Source organism: Micromesistius poutassou (assembly GCF_964030765.1).
Source record: "Micromesistius poutassou genome assembly, chromosome: 14".
NCBI lineage: Eukaryota > Metazoa > Chordata > Actinopteri > Gadiformes > Gadidae > Micromesistius > Micromesistius poutassou.
The window spans coordinates 7,109,174-7,127,105 of record NC_140284.1 but is presented as its reverse complement, the minus strand read 5'-3'; the positions used below and the strand labels follow the sequence as shown (position 1 = coordinate 7,127,105).

The following is a 17,932-nucleotide window of genomic DNA, read 5'->3' as shown; positions in this document are numbered from 1 at the left end:
GAATATATATACAGCTAATCAGGTTAATATAATGCTAGCATGCATAAAGAATGCATGCTATCATTCAGGCTGCATTACTGGTAACATATTTTTAATATGAACAAGAAATAAGAATATATAGATGAAATGATCATGCAAGACATAACCATCAGCCAAAACTTAAGTTTCAGAATTAGGTCAATGAAGTCTTTGCTATTATGTTCTACTTGTTCAGCATTTTTAAGGCTCTCACCTTGACCAACAAGCGGATAATGTTATGCTTGATACCACAGTCGACAGCCACTATTTTGATGGGATTTCCTTTACCAAACACTTTGGTTTCCTGGCAGGGGGGTCACAGGTTATTTGCAGACTTGAGATTAGAATGAATATTTTTTTGAACCTAGTCATCTTTTTTATATATATATATAAAAAGGTTTATTGTGTATTACCTTGGTGGAGACATCTGCAACCAAGTTTTTCAGGTTTGGGTTGAATATATCAACCGGCTGGCCAGCAAATTCAATCTTGCCCAAAACAGTTCCCTGTTCGGGGGAAAAGATCGGAGTGTGTCCTAATGCGGTCCAATTAACAGTTTTTAATAGTTCACAAGAATTACACTATTGTGTCTACCTTGTCTCTGATGATCTTTGTCAGCATCCTAGTGTCTATGCCAAACAATGCAGGAACCTGTATGAAGAGAAAAAACAATGAACACCTTTTTTAAACATCTTTCATTATTTATTTATTTTGTATTTTTAGGGCAAAAAAAATCGGACAAAAAGTTGTAATCATAGCTAAAAGAATGACATCACAGGGTCAATTTCAAATTACCACTGTTGCAGGTTCTCAGTGAGCTATTGTTTTATAATGGAAGTCAATGGGGATAAAACGCTGAGGTACACGTATAGAAACCGCTCGTAAGCGGGTCTCCAAAAAGTACTTTGGCGACAGGGGGCGCTATAACTCGCAATCAAACCAAAACGACTGCCTTCCTCGCTCATTAGATAGATAGATAGATAGATAGATAGATAGATAGATAGATAGATAGATATACTTTATTGATCCCCAGAGGGATCAGCAGGGGGATCAATAAAGCATTTGCTTGCATTTGCATGGAAGCAAACTCACAGAATATTGGGGCCCACAGCGAGTCTGCTCATGCAGAAAGGGCACATGCGGTGACATGTCTAGTCAAATTACCTTCTCCTCCTGAAGCCAATGTCCCAAGGATTTTACAGAGTTCCAGTGGCTGTACTCATGGCTGTAATCTTGCACCAGTAGACCAGAAACCTAAAGACCAAAAGCATATGTGTGGTTTATTGCTGTGCTCTTGTACACTGTGATCTTATCTATCAAAAAGTCAAGATTATCAAGCATCCAACTTGGGTAAATTAGCCAATAATAGGACCAGAGCCTTCAAAATCTGAATATAGGTCTCTAAAGTGTTGCCTTTTCAGACAACGCTTTAGTGCATGTGAGTGACCTGGATGCGCTCAGACTCCATGTTTCTCCTGAGGCCCAGTTCATCCAGCTCCTGGGTGTTGGGGACCCCATAGTTCCCTACTATGGGGTATGTAAGGGTCAGGATCTGGCCTCTGTAGCTAGGGTCTGTCAGTGCCTCAGGATACCTGGTTGGTAAACAGGGGAGTACAAGGGCTAGACAAGATTTCATAGCAACGTGGCATCACTATCCTACATCACTTTACAATAGAGAAAGTGCCAAAAGTGATTTAAGAAATACACAAATGTATAATAAGATACAATATAAAAGCTGGTAAAAAGGTAAAGCAAAATGTAATATCTACTATTTGTTCATTTGGATGACGCTTTTATCCAAACCAAAATACTGATGATTGTGGTTCAAACCTAGTACTATTTGGGCAGGGAATAGAAGAACCGGCCTAGCCACTGCACAAGCTTGTCCCCTAACACAGGCTTCTGAACACATGCAGAGGTTAGCATGTGACCTCCTCATTGTCTAGCAGTAGGGGATTAGCTTCTTTAGCAAGCAGGGGTTTGGGTAAAATCACTAGGGTTGTAAAGATGGACGTCAACACTTCTGTCAATAAAAAACTGGTAGAGTCTGTCAAAATGGATGCTCATTCCGGTCGGAGAATAAAGCAAGCAAAAGTGGACATATTTAAAGCATATTTAATCTTCCACAGTGTTTGCTTTAACATAACGTTTCATTGTAATATTGTGGGTTATATATCTCATACATGAGCAGCATCAAACCAGAACCTTATGCACAATAATGGCACACACATATTTACAGCGATACTTTTGAGGTATGGCCCCCTATCACAAAATACATATGATGTCATCGTATTGGAGATTATAACAGGCTTTGTAGCAAAGGGGATATCGCATTTTAAATGATATTGTATTGATTGGCCAGCTCTCTGATTGTCTTCTTACCCAACGAGGCCAGTGTTGAACACCAGTTCCCCAGCAGCGGAACCATCATGCCCAAATGAGTATCCCTTTATCCTTGTCCCATCCTCTAGTACCAGATGGGCCGTCTGGGCCTGGATGAGATGGAAATAAGATAAAGAGAAAGGAAGAAAGAGACAGAGAAATAGAGAGAGAAAATGTCTCCCCATAATGGTAAAATCACTTCTCAATTAATTACTCAGCAAAGAACAAGAAAACCTTAGCCTACTCCTAACATTATAATAACATTCCAATGCAAGTCTGAATTGGGAGACCTCACTGACTGTAATCAGTCCATAGGTATATATTGCTGAATGATATAAATGAATACTCACATCACATTGTGACGAGGAGCATATACAATTGCCTATGGTCACGTCTATAATTGCAAGTTCTTGTTTAACCACAAAGTGCCTGTTTAACCACAAGCTTGTCCTGGGTCCATATCGGACCCAGGACAAGCGACACTGGCAGCGGGAGGGCGTACGGGACCATTGGAATCTGGAGCTTGTCAGGCTATCTGGGATAGGCGCAGGGGGGACCAGGCCCCCTAATGCACCCACACAGCGCGGGGCCTGCAATGCTCATTAATGCTTCCAAAATGGAAGCAGACTGCGATGTGAAGTCCCGATGTACAAGATGCTGAATGTAATGTAAGGTTAATTTATCAGATGAAAAATATAATCAAATAAAATGTTAACTTTTGTGGATAAAACCCGTCTATTGGTGGACTAGCAGTTAAGTCAGCTAACCTGTGAAGTCTAGTCTAGTCTAAATGATGCAATACCACTAGAAAAACATCCACCAACCACACGTGTAAAAAAACTTTACTGAGAAATGACCCGTCTGGATAGCCTCTAACTGAATAAACTTGTTTCAGGCTCATTTACTTTGGGCACGTTGTCCACAGCACATCTGCAGCACATAGCGATACTACTTAAACTTTTATGAATGACAGGGGTAGTCCTGCCTTGGTAGAATAAGAGAAAAACACACCGCAAAGGCTGTCTTTTCCTGGCTGCTCAGGAAATCCTATAATAACCAGACAAATGACACAATACGGAACGATTGCATGAACTAATTTACCTTCACACTGAAAAGTTTGGTGCAGGAGCGCATCCATGAGCTGGTTTTCCCCAGCCTTTTGCCAACGAGACATCCATGCCGGAGGGATTTCACAACGTTGTAAGCGAGCAGGATTTTTGTCATATTATTTCGTGGAGAGAACTATACTGAACCGCTGTCAACGACGGAGTCAGGACGCTTGGAGTGGAGCGCAATGCTTTCAAAACTTGCGCTAAACTATGTACAAAGTTAAACGAGAATTTAGCCTAGTGCTGTGAGAATTAGGCTCAATGAACGAGAATTGAATCCGCGCCGCCCCGCGTGTACTACGATGGTACTACTACGTAGTTGTTGTAACCACAAAGTGATCTCTGTGGTGGTGGCCGGTTGTCTTTCTCATCGCTTACGGCACCCATCTTTGTGATTGGTACGAAGAGCCCATAACAAATAGGAAGCTCTTAAACTCGACAGACCGTTAACCTCGTTTATCTGGCGAACGACTTTATTACAATATTCAATATTCATGAGCATTGGGGTTATATATAAACTCTTATCTACTAACCCGTTTGAAATAACATGTCTGATTTATTAGAGAAGGATTATTTTTTTGTAATTGTGATTTTTGATTGGTTTGATTTGTGTCGGCCTAAAGTTCTACCTACTTTCACATAAGTCTAACCTGATTTATTATCAGTGTTGGCTCGGTGACTGCCTGGAAAACTGACAATGGTCTTTATGAAGTGGGATTAGAGCTGGTGCCACTATGTGCTGATCTTGTACAAAAGGGCCTTCAGTTGGAAGACTCTGCCTGCAGACTGCTTGGTTCAGCACTTTGAGCACATTCTCTTTGTAACGGGACCTGCTTGTATGGATCACATTAGAACAAACCCAGCCACCGACCAACTGGCCGTGATAGGGCTATTGGGGCAATACATACATAAAAATGCATGGGTCTAAAATAAACAACGTGATGAAAGATAACTATTATACAAAAACTAAACCAGGGGTCCAAAAGCTACACAGGATTTAAATCAAACTTATATTATTTAATTGTTAGGCCCACTCTTATATGAACACGATTTTGATACGAACATTTTTCGTTATTTTTTGTTCGTAGAACCAGTCAACCTCTGATTCATTTTCAACAATCGGAACACTTTTTCCGATGGTCCATGGTGCACTTATGACCTCCAGTGGACGTTTTCTGATATTACCTCAATCAGAAAACAATACAGTTTCATCAGTTGATCTACACGAGTAAGTGTAGTAACGGTTAAAATATCAACATGTTAAAAGTATATATGCCAAAGTCAAGCGGTCCACCACAAGTCAGCCTTTAAATCCATGTGTTCATGTTGCTAATGTTCAATGATGTATGATTGATACTGTATGTCGTGTCCTGTTCTTTTATAGGCTATAGTTGTTTCCAAGCTACCTGCCATGAATAGGATGTTGATTGGTTGATTGATTGATTGATTGATTGATTGATTGATTGATTGATTGATTTATGTCTTCACTCAAATGTCCATAAAATAAAAAGGCCACTGATAACTTTATGCCACTAATACAATAATACAATAACGCCAATGTAAGCAACATGAATGAAAACTATTAATTAACACACACATAATACATACAATACAAATAAGTTCCCTATTTATTATAATCAATTAATGATGAGTAATGTTTTGTGTCTTGTAAAATATCCTGGCAAATTGGCAATTAGTATTCATTTCATTTTAAATGTTTTGAGGACATGACGATCTTTATTGTCATTAGTGTTTGAAACACACACGTGTGGGCGGGGCCAGTTAATGACTAGGGCTGTCTGTTGCTATTCTCAGAAAGTAAAACCCCCTCCCCGAAAGCAGCACTTGCTATCCAAAATAATTCACTCACGTAAGATGGAAAGATGTCTGGGGATGCCAGTGTGCTACATGGCTCTGTAGGACTGGGAGGCTGTGATAAGTGACTTTTAAAAAACACTTTCCCATTGGCTGGCCTATGACCTCATGAGGACCATCGTCTGTTAACAGTGAAATGGACTCCGCATTGTCAGAGATCCCAGTGCAAACTGGAGACGGCCGCAGTCCTAAAGATATATTCATCTGGGATTATTCTCATCTTCTTGCCAGCTCTCCAACTTGAGAAAGGATGCTATAGAAATATTACAATATGACAGTTTAAGCATCAGGTGCTGTGATTTTTTGTAAAATGTCCCCCTGCCATGTTTAAGAGGTATATATTTTACCTGCAAAGTAAAAAAACAAGTTTTTGAGGTCAGGATTTGCATACATTCTCCATATTATTCAAACAGAACCTGAAAAAGCATGTTATATGTAAGCATGATAAATAGGCATTGAACTGGCAATACAAAGCAACAAGTAAGTATCGTATCTGAAGCCAATACAAAATAATATCTGGCCTAAGAAACTCATTTTAGGACAGTGAAGAGTAAAAGTTTGTCCTTTGGATGCTACTCCCCGTGTGTCCCTCTGTGAATAGTTTCCCTGCGAGGAGCTTAAAACAAACTGCCAAAATATTTTCAATGTTTGGGGTAAGCCCTCATAGCGGGTTTCAAGCGCTATGTCAAAACGATCTCTAGCAATCTCCAAGTCATGGATGGGCCGAGGCTGCCAGACAGCATCTCCAACTTCTCTCTCTCTCTCTGGGTTCTGATGCAGAGTCACGCTCAAAAAAGGCCAGCGACTATATAGGTTGGATTTTGCCAAGTCCCAACTCAGTCGCTGTCTGACCCTGTGGGCAAATTTGTTGGCAAAAGAGAGAGGGAGCAGGAGAGTGAGAGAGTTAGTGTGCGGGCCATAGAGACTGGATCACCCCCCCCTTAAGGAGCCATGGCCCCCACGCGCTGAAATCCCAAGAAACTTCACACCTCTACGGAGGCGGGTATAAATAGGTCCCATCTGTCCCTCCAGGCTCAGTTACAGCTTCATTCCTTTTTGGAGTGCTTGGATGTTGAGGGTGGGCGGGGGTTGGTGGAGGCAGTGATGGTGACATGCAATGAATGAAGGAATCAACGGGGGCTGTGGGTGGCGGGGGTGGGGGGGAGAATCCTAATTGTACTCTCTAGTCATCTCAGAAGCTTTTCTGGCGGCCTTTATGCATATATTTGTATGTATCCTTTGGGAACATCAATCAAACTCACTTTGACCACTCACCTCATTTCTTTGGCACACAAACATATATGGGGAAAAGGCCAGTGGGTTTAGAGCGTCTGCTGTCTTAAGGATAGGATACACTCTGGGCTACACATTCACTGGGCTACACTTTCAAACTAGAAAGAGGAACTGCGCCTCTTTCGTCAATTGTGCTTCACCCTGATGAAGCATAGAGATGAGAACTTATTTCTGTGGTGCACATCATCTTGAAATGTAAACGGCACAACTCATATTGTCTGGGCAAACGAGGATATGGTGTGTGTATAGACACAACGATTTCCTGGATTCACAATGATGAGACCTTTATCATCTAGCACCACAAACTATCATCTCCAATGGGGAGTCATGTACAGTATGTGGCCCCAACCCTTTGCAGAAGGTGACTGTGGAGTGTGTGTGTGGATGATGGTTGGTTTAGGCAGCCCCACCTGGCCCAAGTCAGACTGATTGGACTCAGGGGCTGGGTGAGGCTGTACACCTATTGCACATTAGGAATCAATGTGCACCGGTTAAACCAGCCATCACCCACACACACGAACACTCCACAGTTACAGTAAAACATTTTATTCACAGTAGAGGCAGGAATATCAACAAAAGGAAGATCTTGGGCCCTGTCTACACGACGCTGGAGGCTTTTCAAACAAAAGTTTTTCCTCCGCAATTTCTAAAAAGATTTGCATCCACAGACAACGTTTTCAGAACTGAATACACAGAACGTAACATAGAGTGAAAATGGTGTAGTAAGGCCAGTAGGTGATGGTGTAACTTTTCTGCTCAAATACACACAAAAGAAAAAGACAGAAAACCATGAACCAGCCAAAACAGGCGGCGTTCCACATGGTGCCTTCACACCAAAAGCAAAGCGAATATTCTCCTTGGGTGAGGTTGCCCGTGCGAACCGCAAACTTTCCTCGCCAGAGTGATTCAATATCAAGCAAAATTCACGCCAAAGTTCAAATACTTGAACTTTGATCGCGGCCCGGCATTCGAGTCATTTGAGCCATCTGTGCCTCCGGCTTAACAGTTTATAGTTAGTGCCTGCTGTGGTATGTTTTTCAGAATAAAATTATTGTGTCGGAATATTTATACAAAATATGAAGACAATTCTTCCCCCAAAAAAGATTTGCATCTCAAATTGTGCATCTCCCCATCCAGACTTCCCCATCCTTCTCTTAACTGATATTACTGTGTGGTAGGCTGTCACCCTTGTTTTGAGCAGAACCATGTTATGCCATTCCTCAATTTCAAGAGCATTCCTTTTTTCCATGCACATTTCCGTACTCCCAGGGCACAGACATTGACCTCTCAGCTGTGTTATTTTGCTTCCCCTGGCACAGCCAATTGCCTGCCAACTGTACAATAACGGTTGGCTGTGAGCAGTAATTACTGAAAGTGATATGCCAACAATCTACCTCCCTCCTGGGTGCAGACCTGCCATGCCCTTGGTTTTAATGTACAGTCAAGCCACTAGCTCCCTTTAGATTTCGTTTTGACCTCATGTGAACGTAATGCAGCTTTTGCGTCTGGTGGCGGACTAGCCGGTGTTATTAAAAGGAAAAGTTGTTTGCTCAAGAGTCCCAGTGCAGATTACTTCAATTCACTGATGCAGTACTTGGAAGGACAACATGCCAGTATGATTAAGTGTTTCACAGCCCTGGTGACTCTTGAGGATACCAGTTAGCCACCGTAATTGACCTGGCTTCCTCCTTTCTCATTGTTTTTTCTTTCTGTATTATGAATATAAGTGTATTCAGCTTGGGGCATTGAAACAGCGTATGATCAACTGTAAAATAAATCAAAACAAGAAGAAAACAGCAGTGAATAAGATCTTCTTGGTCTACTGCTTCGGTGAGGCCGGGGAAAACATTAAGACTTGGGGGAGACAGGTGCGGAAAGAAAAAAATGGGGCAAGGTTGCCCCTGTACGTGCATGTGTGCGTGCATGTGTGTGTGTGTGTGTGTGTGTGTGTGTGTGTGTGTGTGTAAAAGAGAGAGAGAGAGAGAGAGAGAGAGACAGCTGAGCCCCCCTTCCGTCCCACTCAGAGGGAAATAGCTTCGAAGTCATGAGGAATCTTTCCCAGTACCTTCTATCCTCATATACATGGGTCTGGGGAGGAGAGGAAGGGCGGAGAGGAAGGGAGGGGGGAAGGGGGAGGGTCCATGACCGGGACCGATATAGATAAGAATGAAAGCGGGCAGAATGTGTGGTCTTAGTCCTGCCGGAGTTACTGGCATCAGCAGCTGAAGGGCCCACTGGATTCATTAATTCCCCTCTTGATCCTCCACATCTACCACAGAAATCAAGGTGGTGGTGGTCAGGGTCACTGTCGGGTTACAGTCAATGACAGATCGACAGTGGTTGAAATAATGCCCTATAGAGGCTCAAAACGTATTGCATGCATTCTGCTTTTGTTGATTCCAACAAAACACCAAGGCTTTGGCTAAATGAATAATTATATATATATATATATATATATATATATATATATATATATATATATATATATACATATATAGATAGGATTACCTGTTCTAAAGGCCTGCTTACACGCATTCCACCAACACTGGTGTATTCTCAAATACAACAACATTATGACAATGAATTGTTTATTGGTGTTTTTTCACCTTTTAAAGAACAACTATGGCAATTTGTAGTTTTGAAACTAATTTGATTGAAACTACTGATGAAACTACTAACTAATTTGATTTGAAATCATATCAGTTAAACCTAAAGGATGACCATACATAGTGCTCTAAACATATGACCATGAGAGGGTAAATTCTAAATTTGACCCTTGTCTCTCCTAATTCTCCACTCCCCTAGATCCCATATGCTTAGGGTGAATAGAGACAGTCTTACATGGTAAACAAATTGCACTGTTTAAATTTAGAATACGCAGTATGTATTGGGAGTTGCTTACACTTTACACACACTCGTTACAAATATGATGCAAAATCCATTGCGATTCTGGAATAACGGTAGCGTCGTCACTAGATCGGCGCGTAACCGCATTGAAATGTCTCCATAACGCATGTACCATTTATAGGAAAGTTTTACATGGGATTACGTTCGAATGCTTAAGGGGATGGATATTAGCTTTGACCTTGTATTAACCGTTGTAAATGTCTAAAGTGGAGATACGTTATCAAATCAATTTACCTATGAACTAACTATCAATGAGCCCATGAAATATTCCACACACATGCGCAATCTTTGCGTTAAGGCGGTGCGTAATTTGGCACACAAATGTTGCACCGAGAGGGGACCGCAATTGCCAAATGACCTAAATCAACCTTTGGATCGTAAAATGTTTTTTCCCAGGCTAGATATATGGCAAAATAAACAGAAGACCTATGTGGAGTAAGGACGGCTCCAACGCTATTTACAGAGGGGTACCGGGTACCCCCTCCCCTCCCCTTTCCATGCGCCGTCCAATCCACTCACAACGACTTCTTTGACGGAGGTAACGAGCAACATGCCCCATATATATACGCCCAGAAGACAATTCCCTGCTCCGAGTCCCCTCCACTCTTGTGCCCTAACCTCAAACGGGAATTTCTTGTCAGGTCCAACCTAGACTCATAACACAGAAAAATGGCACCCAAAAAGGACGTTAAGGCTCCCGCAGCCGCGGCCAAGAAGGCCGAGCCCGCAAAGAAGGCCGAGCCCGCACCCGAGCCCGCACCCGCACCTGTAGTAAAGACCGTGGACCTGTCCGCCGTCAAGGTAAGAAGCCCCCCTATGGACTCAGGTCAGCGTTGATACACATGAGAAGGACATAGGTACCCTAAAACGGTTCAGAACAAAAACTGGATCTGTGGAAAAAGGTTATCTGATGATGATGAACAAGATGATGATGATGATGATGATGAGTAGGATGGTGTGAATATGCCTAATGGACTATTTACCGTTTGTGTTATATCGGTGGCATATTTTAACTGTAATATATTGAAGTTGATTCTGAACGTTTTATTTGCAATGAGGTGGCACACGTTTTGCTGGAGGTGCACGCACTCATTGGCCCTGATGGTGCACCGATTACATCAAGTGCGGCTCATGGGTACCCAGTGGGACTACCCAGTAGGCCTGCCCAGCACCAAGGCTAGTGGCTCAGTGAGGCGTCGCAGCCCACTTCGACCTTAACCACACCCATCGCGTCTTGTGATTGGACTAAATGAACGGGGACAAAAAGGCCGACTGCTTAAGTGGCACCAAATGAGGAGATGTTACTGTACCTTAAGATGGACCTCCACGTATCAGTTACCTCCATCTGACTATAAAGCTAAATTTGGCAAAGACGTTACCTTAAGTCAGGATTACACTCGATCCAGACTTCTGTCAGATCTACCGAACCGGCGCGTCATGCGCACACATGTCACCGTCCCACCGAGTGTTGAGTGGCGTGATGTGGATGAAGCCACAGATAACTTGTTATGGAAAACAACAAGTTATCTCAGATATTATCTTAGATCACCCAACATATTTCTTAGATTTCTTTGGTTTTTGGTTTGTTTGCATAACTGTTTGTATAACTACAATCAGCCTATTTTGACTGTCACACATCATCAGTAGGGTAAAACTAACCTCTCTCACGACGGTCTAATGTGCATCACTTAAAGTCCATTATTTGTGAAATCTCATGACTTCACAGTGGGCATGAAATCGCTGAAACCATCAGTGAGATCTTTGCTAGTCTTAATTTGTATGCAGCCTATAGGCCTACATCAGAGGCGCGCAATTGCGCAAACACACGCACACATATACACGCACACACACGCATGTATATATTTGCGTGGGTCCATCACTATCGCCATGAATTTTCAAGTAGTGTCACTATGCTACCCCTTGATGTAATAATTACAGTTCCATAGCATACCTGACTTAATGGATATGTTGCATTGGTCTCTAGGTGGAATTCACCCCAGACCAGATGGACGGTGAGTACACTTTTTCATAATATATCATGCATACTTTCATTCAACTGTTGGTGACCTGGTACCCTCAATAATAATATTAGTAAAAATAAAACAATCAAACAATTAATTTTAGTGACGTGTGGTATGACGAAAATGGCATTGACTAGAAACAGAGGGACGGGCTAATTATCGTAATGCTATGCCATTCATTCATGACACGGTAATTGAATGAAATGAATACAGGAACAGACTGTATTTCCATAGTATTTGCGGTGTGGGGGGGGGGGGGGGGGGGTGTAGACTGCCCCTCAGCCATCCCGTCGTCAGCTTGTATATGCTGCGGTCAGCATTCCCTTCCATTACCCAGGTCATGCGGGAGCACCTGCCTTTAAAAGGAGGGGGCTCATGTTCCCAGCTATGTTTATCAATTCCAAGGCGGTCCTTTTATAGGGACCCTTGTCCTTGCGACCCGAGAGAGAGCGAGAGAGAGAGAAAGAGAGAGGGAGAAAGAGAGAGAGAGAGAGAGAGAGAGCGACAGCTGAGCAGCACAGGCTAATAAAGAAGCCTCCTTTATATGATACGCCTAATGCTTGTGTACACAAACTCGGAAGTCAAGGCTACGGCGATGGCATTCAACCCATTTCAACGGCTTGTTATTATCACACTCATTCTTGATTCCTGTCGGCTTCTACAAAATACACATTCAACAAATCTAACTGCAACCCCTGTCCCTTCCTTCCACCTCACCCACAAAACCATAACTCACCTCCAAGTATACTCATGTCTAGGTCAAACTGACAGGTCAGACATGAGTTGCATCAGCCACCTACAGTTTAGAGTCCACTACTCCAACCGTTTGTAGGCCTGTTCATACCCCAATTAGGAATATTAATTTCCTATTTTGTGGATTATTGCCAATTTGATCCAATTTGGAAGCTATTAGGCCTTAGCAGTGATAGGCTACAGCCTGTATAGGTATTTTTGTTACGCAAATTCTGACTCTCTTGTCTCTTCTGCCCACATGATAGATTACAGGGAGGCCTTCGGCCTGTTCGACAGGGTGGGTGACAACAAGGTGTGCTACAACCAGATCGCCGACATCATGCGCGCCCTGGGACAGAACCCCACCAACAAGGAGGTGAAGGCCATCCTGGGAAACCCCTCAGACGAAGGTAGGAGACACCAGGGGACGAAGGGTGTCTTCAGTAGAGAGGAACCTTGTTGCATATATTGGCCTACTTTGATGCACATGATGACATTTTAACGTGAATAAATACAAAACTCGAATTCTTTGGGGATAAGGCCAAAAGCAAGTCATTTGGCACCATCTAAAAATTAACTACATGTACAATGAAATGAGTGCAGGTGACATCATCACATGCCCTTCATTTGAGTCATTGCAATTACCTACACCACAGATACAGATATGATTTTTTGCTTCATTCCGTGTGGTTCCGAAATGTACACAATGTGCGGCATCAAGTCTCACTCTACCATTATTCCTGCTTGACGTCTTTCTCTGAAAACACCCCGTTGGACATTGTTCTTCCACCACAGAGTACAACAGCAAGAGGGTAGACTTCGAGGGCTTCCTGCCCATGATGCAGACCATCGTCAACAGCCCCAACAAGGGAACACTGGACGACTACGTTGAGGGTCTGCGCGTATTTGACAAGGAGGGCAACGGCACAGTGATGGGCGCTGAGCTGCGTATCGTGCTGTCAACACTTGGTGAGTACAGTCATCATGATGATATTAATGATAATTATTGAATTGATACGCACCAGAACAACAATTGGTGAAAGCAACACGCAAACAATAACAGAATAATCCTATGGCCTTTCAGGCCAATATAAGATTTAGATATATTAATTATATATAATATGTTAGTTATTTATTGTTAAGTCTAATATATTATTAACTATTTAATTAGGCTCCAGTTCTGGATTTACCCTCAAAACACCTATATCAATGTCATATAATACGATTTATGGGTAGTTATATATAAAAAAATATAATTTTTTGTATTTATTGAACAAAATGTAATACAATATGGTTTTGTATCACAAAACCGTATTGTATTACTTTACTTTACTTGATGCCTATTAAAGTAGTATATTTTTTGCCTATTGAAGTATTACATTTGTTGGATACTCTTTTTAAAGACGTAATGTATGTTAAGGTTATGGTGACATAGCACCACGCTTTAATCATTCCATGTTGTGTCGCCCCCTATAGGCGAGAAGATGAGTGAGGTCGAGATTGACGCTCTTATGCAGGGACAGGAGGACGAGAACGGCTGCATCAACTACGAGTGTAAGTCTCAAGATCCACTCCACTTATTAACTCATAAAAACTTTGTTTTTAAATACCATCTAAATATCTTCCATACCTTAACTGTACTCCACTTTGACAATGACATGTAGCCCATGTATTAACTTTTAACTTATAATATATATATATATATATATATATATGTCATATATAATATATTGATTTATAATATGTTAATAATAATACTTAACTACCCATAAAATTGTTTCACCTAAAACATTTTCACTTTTGTTAAAAGAAAGTAATCCCTGGGTTTCATTGTACACATATTCATAATCTTAAAAAAATAACAAAACGATATTTGAATACTCTCTTCAGAATGATTTGAGGTAAAGGTCAAAGATCTAAAACCTTTCCATCTTTCTTTTCTCACCCACAACCCCCATTTCCCATACCTCCTTCTCCTTCGGCTGCGGTCTGGTGTTCAGCCTTCGTCAAACACATCATGTCTATTTAAGGACCCCGTCCACGGAGCATGGTTTCATGTTGCAGACCCCATGGTGTCGAGGCATCTACTCGCTGTTGCCCACCCCTGCCCCAGGGGAACTAGGGAAGGGGGGGAGGGAACAAAGGACTCTGAGATGTCACTCGTTTTATTTTGTTTTGTTTGGATAGACTTTTTTGTCTTCTTTATCTTCCTCCTCTCTCTTGTTCGATCGGTGCTCTCCATGCATTTCACCTCATCTCACCCCATCGGCTCTTCTTCATTCCCCTCTTCTTCCTCGCTCCTTTGGAAGGCGTTATTCTAGTACACGTTAGGAGACCAGGCACAGGTGTGTTTGGGGAGGGGAGGGGAGGGGCAGAGGGGCTCAACGATGACCATAAGTCGCTGGCTTGGTCCAGGACCTGCTGTTCAAATCAACATAAAACGTCCTAACCCACCCCCTTAAGTTATAGTATACTCTCCTCTGCTGTTTCGCAAATAAACTTTTCACAAACTCCAGTTTTAGTTTAATCCAGTTTTTTTGGTGTGTTTTTTTCTTGGTTGTACATAATGCTCATGGTACTAAGAAGTAAAAGACAGGTTCATATTTGTAGCCGGACTTAAAAAAAGGAAATAGAATCCCATTGGTTTCACGGAGCCAAGCACACATGGTGCTTACCTAGGGGGGCTCTATGCTTCTGCTTGCTTCAGACTCAAATCTATTTTGGACTGGAAATTGTACTTTTTGCGTCTTTCCTGACAACGGGCTGTGTGCTTGGACTTAATCTGGACTTACTTAAAAATATACAGATATTGTTTTTTTTTTTTAAACTAAAATGACGACAGCACTCCAATATCAGTTTTTGTCCTTATTTTATTGTTATTAATTGCTTTACCTAGTGTCATATCAACAGGAGAAAAACTGCATACATCAACTTGACCTTTAAAATACATTTACAGTTGCTGTAGGGTGGGTTGGCAGTACAGGAATAAAGGGAATGCAGAAAAAACACAGAAGCAAACAAACACTAGCAGGTGAGGAGTCTAAGAGCTGGGGAAGGAGGCAGGATGTACCACAAAAGTGTAAGCGGAAAAAGAAAACTAGATTAACACGTCCTAACATATGATAGAGGAGTATTCCCATTTTTGTCATTTTTCTTTTCTTTTATGAAAATGTCATTTTTTAATGCGTTTTTTGTTTGTTTTCTCCCATCGTTTTCTTTCTTACCCTATACGCATTGCCACGAAACAGTCCGACACAGTAGCATCCTTATATCAAAAACAAAACAAAAACAGCTTGAAATCTCCAAAAACTCAAAACACGCGCACAGTTTCCAGAGACTTTCCCCATTGAATCTCAGGTCCAATTTGTGTTCTGTCTAGTCAAAAGACCCCTTCTTATGGGCCCGATGACAGCCTGCCCGGGATAGTCGTGCAGTCGGGGGGGTCCTCACTATCCATTCTATTTACACTTTTATCCAAAGCGACCTACAGGGAATTCAGATACATGTACTTAAGGAGCAGGTAGGGGTTGGGGCATCTGGCACTAGGATGCCTACTACAGGTATACCGTGAACAGTGAGGATCCAACCCAGTACCTGTTTGAACCCCGTAGCCATTACACTATCATGCCCCGATACATACACCATCCAATCCTCTCGCGCCTAGGAAACAATCATCTACAGCAATCGGAGTCACTCTGCAAGGCATCACAGTTTGAAAGACACATATATTCTTTAGCCGTTATTGGTTGTTTGTTTTTCTTCCTAAGTGATATGTGTGGGGTGATGGATTCTTTTTCTTACGTTTGGTTCTCAAGTGGAAAAAAACACAAGCACAGCACATTTCTAGGAGGCCTGCTTGCACACTGTAAACGGCTAAAAACTACAAAAAATACTTTTTTTTATCCAATTATTTCAGGAAATAAACAAATGATTGTTATACTTTGAAGTACAAAATAGCTTCTTTTCTACAAGAGCCGATACATGCTTGCATATCATGGACTTGTTTTTTTTTATAGCAATTTTGAACTTTCAATGCAATCTCACAGTTACCAGACAATTATCCAATCGTTTCATTTTTGAATCAATTTCAAAAGATGGAGGTGTCAAATAAGTTGTGTTTTATACATGTATATATATATATATATATATATATATATATATATATTAGTTAAATATAATCTACGAATGATGGTAAGAATACTTGATTCTTTTGCGACAGGGGACGGGGGGGACAGGTGTCTGGCATCCATGCACATTTTAAATAATACGTGCTGCTAGGGATTGGTGGTCACATTGACGTGTCTAATTAGTGTGTAGCGAAGAAAAAGCACCGCAGCATGTTCCCAAGCACTGATCCCGGACCTGCGGAGCTCCCACCTGGCTTCCCCTGGACACTGTTCCATGCGAACCGCGGTGAGCAGGTCTCGGACCAGTGCTCGGAGACCGGACTATTCTATTGACAATCGTAGTGAAAATATACCAAAATGGAAGGGCCAACGCGCACTGGGTCGGACTGGGTAGGAAAATAGAGGAAGCGAAAGATGGTGGAATCCTTCCTGTCGTCTCGTAGTTGTGAAGATTGATTCACTTTTTTAACAGGTGTGTGTATGTGTGTGTGTGTGTGTGTGTGTGTGTGTGTGTTTGAATGGCGGGACGGACGCAGAAGCAGGTGGTTAATTAGTAAGAGCTGTGGGTAATCAGAGAGCGGTGTAGTTTGTGGAGGGTATTCGTGGCTGGCCGTGAGAAGTGACGGTTGGCTGCGTGGTCTTGGCAGATCTTGGCGGTGAGGAGGGTTTGTTTTCGTCGACGCGGTGCCCTGTTTTGTCAGTGGTGTTCCGGAAGAAGAGAGGTGGTGGAGGTCGGGGCCGGGGGGGGGGGGGGGGGGTGAGGGCGATTGGGGTATGGGTGGGCTGGGGGGGACGGGTGGTGCACCTACGGTGGCTCACAAGCCCTGCTTGGCCAGGGCGGCGGTGACGTCCTCGGCCAGCGTGGCCAGCTGCGGGGACTCCAGCATGTCGAGGCTGCCGGAGGAGGAGAGCTGGCGGCCCCCTGGGGACCCCCCCTCGCCGCCCTCGCCCTCCGACTGCGACGTGACCACGATGTCCGCACCGGGGTCCCGCGGCTTGGCCTGGAACATCACCTTGTGGCTCTCGATCTGTGAGGGCGGGGAGGGGCGGGCAGGGGGAGGAAATGGGGGTCAGATCATGATAATAAATCGGCTCGACGTTTCTCAGGAAATGGCGACGCCAGAGTCACACCGATTGTGTCCAGTGTCCAGCCTGAGCCGGCCTTTGAAAAATGCTTGCGGTTTTTCCAAATCGGTTTCAATGACGGAGCATCAACGCTTATTCAGCAGGTACTGGTAACTATATCAGCCAATCCCAGGTTATGCATGCAGTAGCATACATTTGACCTATAGAGGGCGTAGTCTACAATGCCAACCAATGTACAAATTGATGTTGGGCTTTGGTTCTCCTTCAAATGGAGATTCACCTCCAAATGGCGGAATAAAGTTCAAGCATACACAAAACTGTGTTCCATAAACACAGTTTATAGAATCACCCCAGACCAAAATGCAAAGCAGCACGATAATGT

The 17,932-nt window shown here is 42.7% G+C and overlaps 3 protein-coding genes across 3 annotated transcripts in view; 1 reads left to right on the top strand and 2 right to left on the bottom strand.

Moving 5' to 3' along the window:
* The window catches only part of cps1 (carbamoyl-phosphate synthase 1, mitochondrial), a gene marked incomplete at both ends in the record, with an annotated part of 43,349 nt that extends 39,725 nt beyond the window's left edge, over positions 1-3,624 (bottom strand). Inside the window, 7 exons of the mRNA XM_084478113.1 lie at positions 233-322; positions 432-524; positions 613-669; positions 1,183-1,272; positions 1,466-1,610; positions 2,401-2,510; positions 3,502-3,624. Coding sequence (XP_084334239.1) covers positions 233-322; positions 432-524; positions 613-669; positions 1,183-1,272; positions 1,466-1,610; positions 2,401-2,510; positions 3,502-3,624 — 708 coding nt within the window. The remainder of the gene's footprint in view (positions 1-232; positions 323-431; positions 525-612; positions 670-1,182; positions 1,273-1,465; positions 1,611-2,400; positions 2,511-3,501) is intronic.
* Positions 3,625-10,155: 6,531 nt separating this feature from the next.
* Positions 10,156-14,852, top strand: myl1 (myosin, light chain 1, alkali; skeletal, fast). The gene is made up of 6 exons (XM_084478529.1): positions 10,156-10,385; positions 11,569-11,596; positions 12,604-12,747; positions 13,133-13,306; positions 13,814-13,891; positions 14,338-14,852. The coding sequence occupies exons 1-6, from the start codon at positions 10,254-10,256 to the stop codon at positions 14,364-14,366; spliced, it is 585 nt and encodes a 194-aa protein (XP_084334655.1). The 5' UTR covers positions 10,156-10,253; the 3' UTR covers positions 14,367-14,852.
* A 2,427-nt stretch (positions 14,853-17,279) lies between these two features.
* map2 (microtubule-associated protein 2) overlaps positions 17,280-17,932 on the bottom strand; it is a gene marked incomplete at both ends in the record, with an annotated part of 32,576 nt that continues 31,923 nt past the window's right edge. Inside the window, one exon of the mRNA XM_084478911.1 lies at positions 17,280-17,492. Coding sequence (XP_084335037.1) covers positions 17,280-17,492 — 213 coding nt within the window. The remainder of the gene's footprint in view (positions 17,493-17,932) is intronic.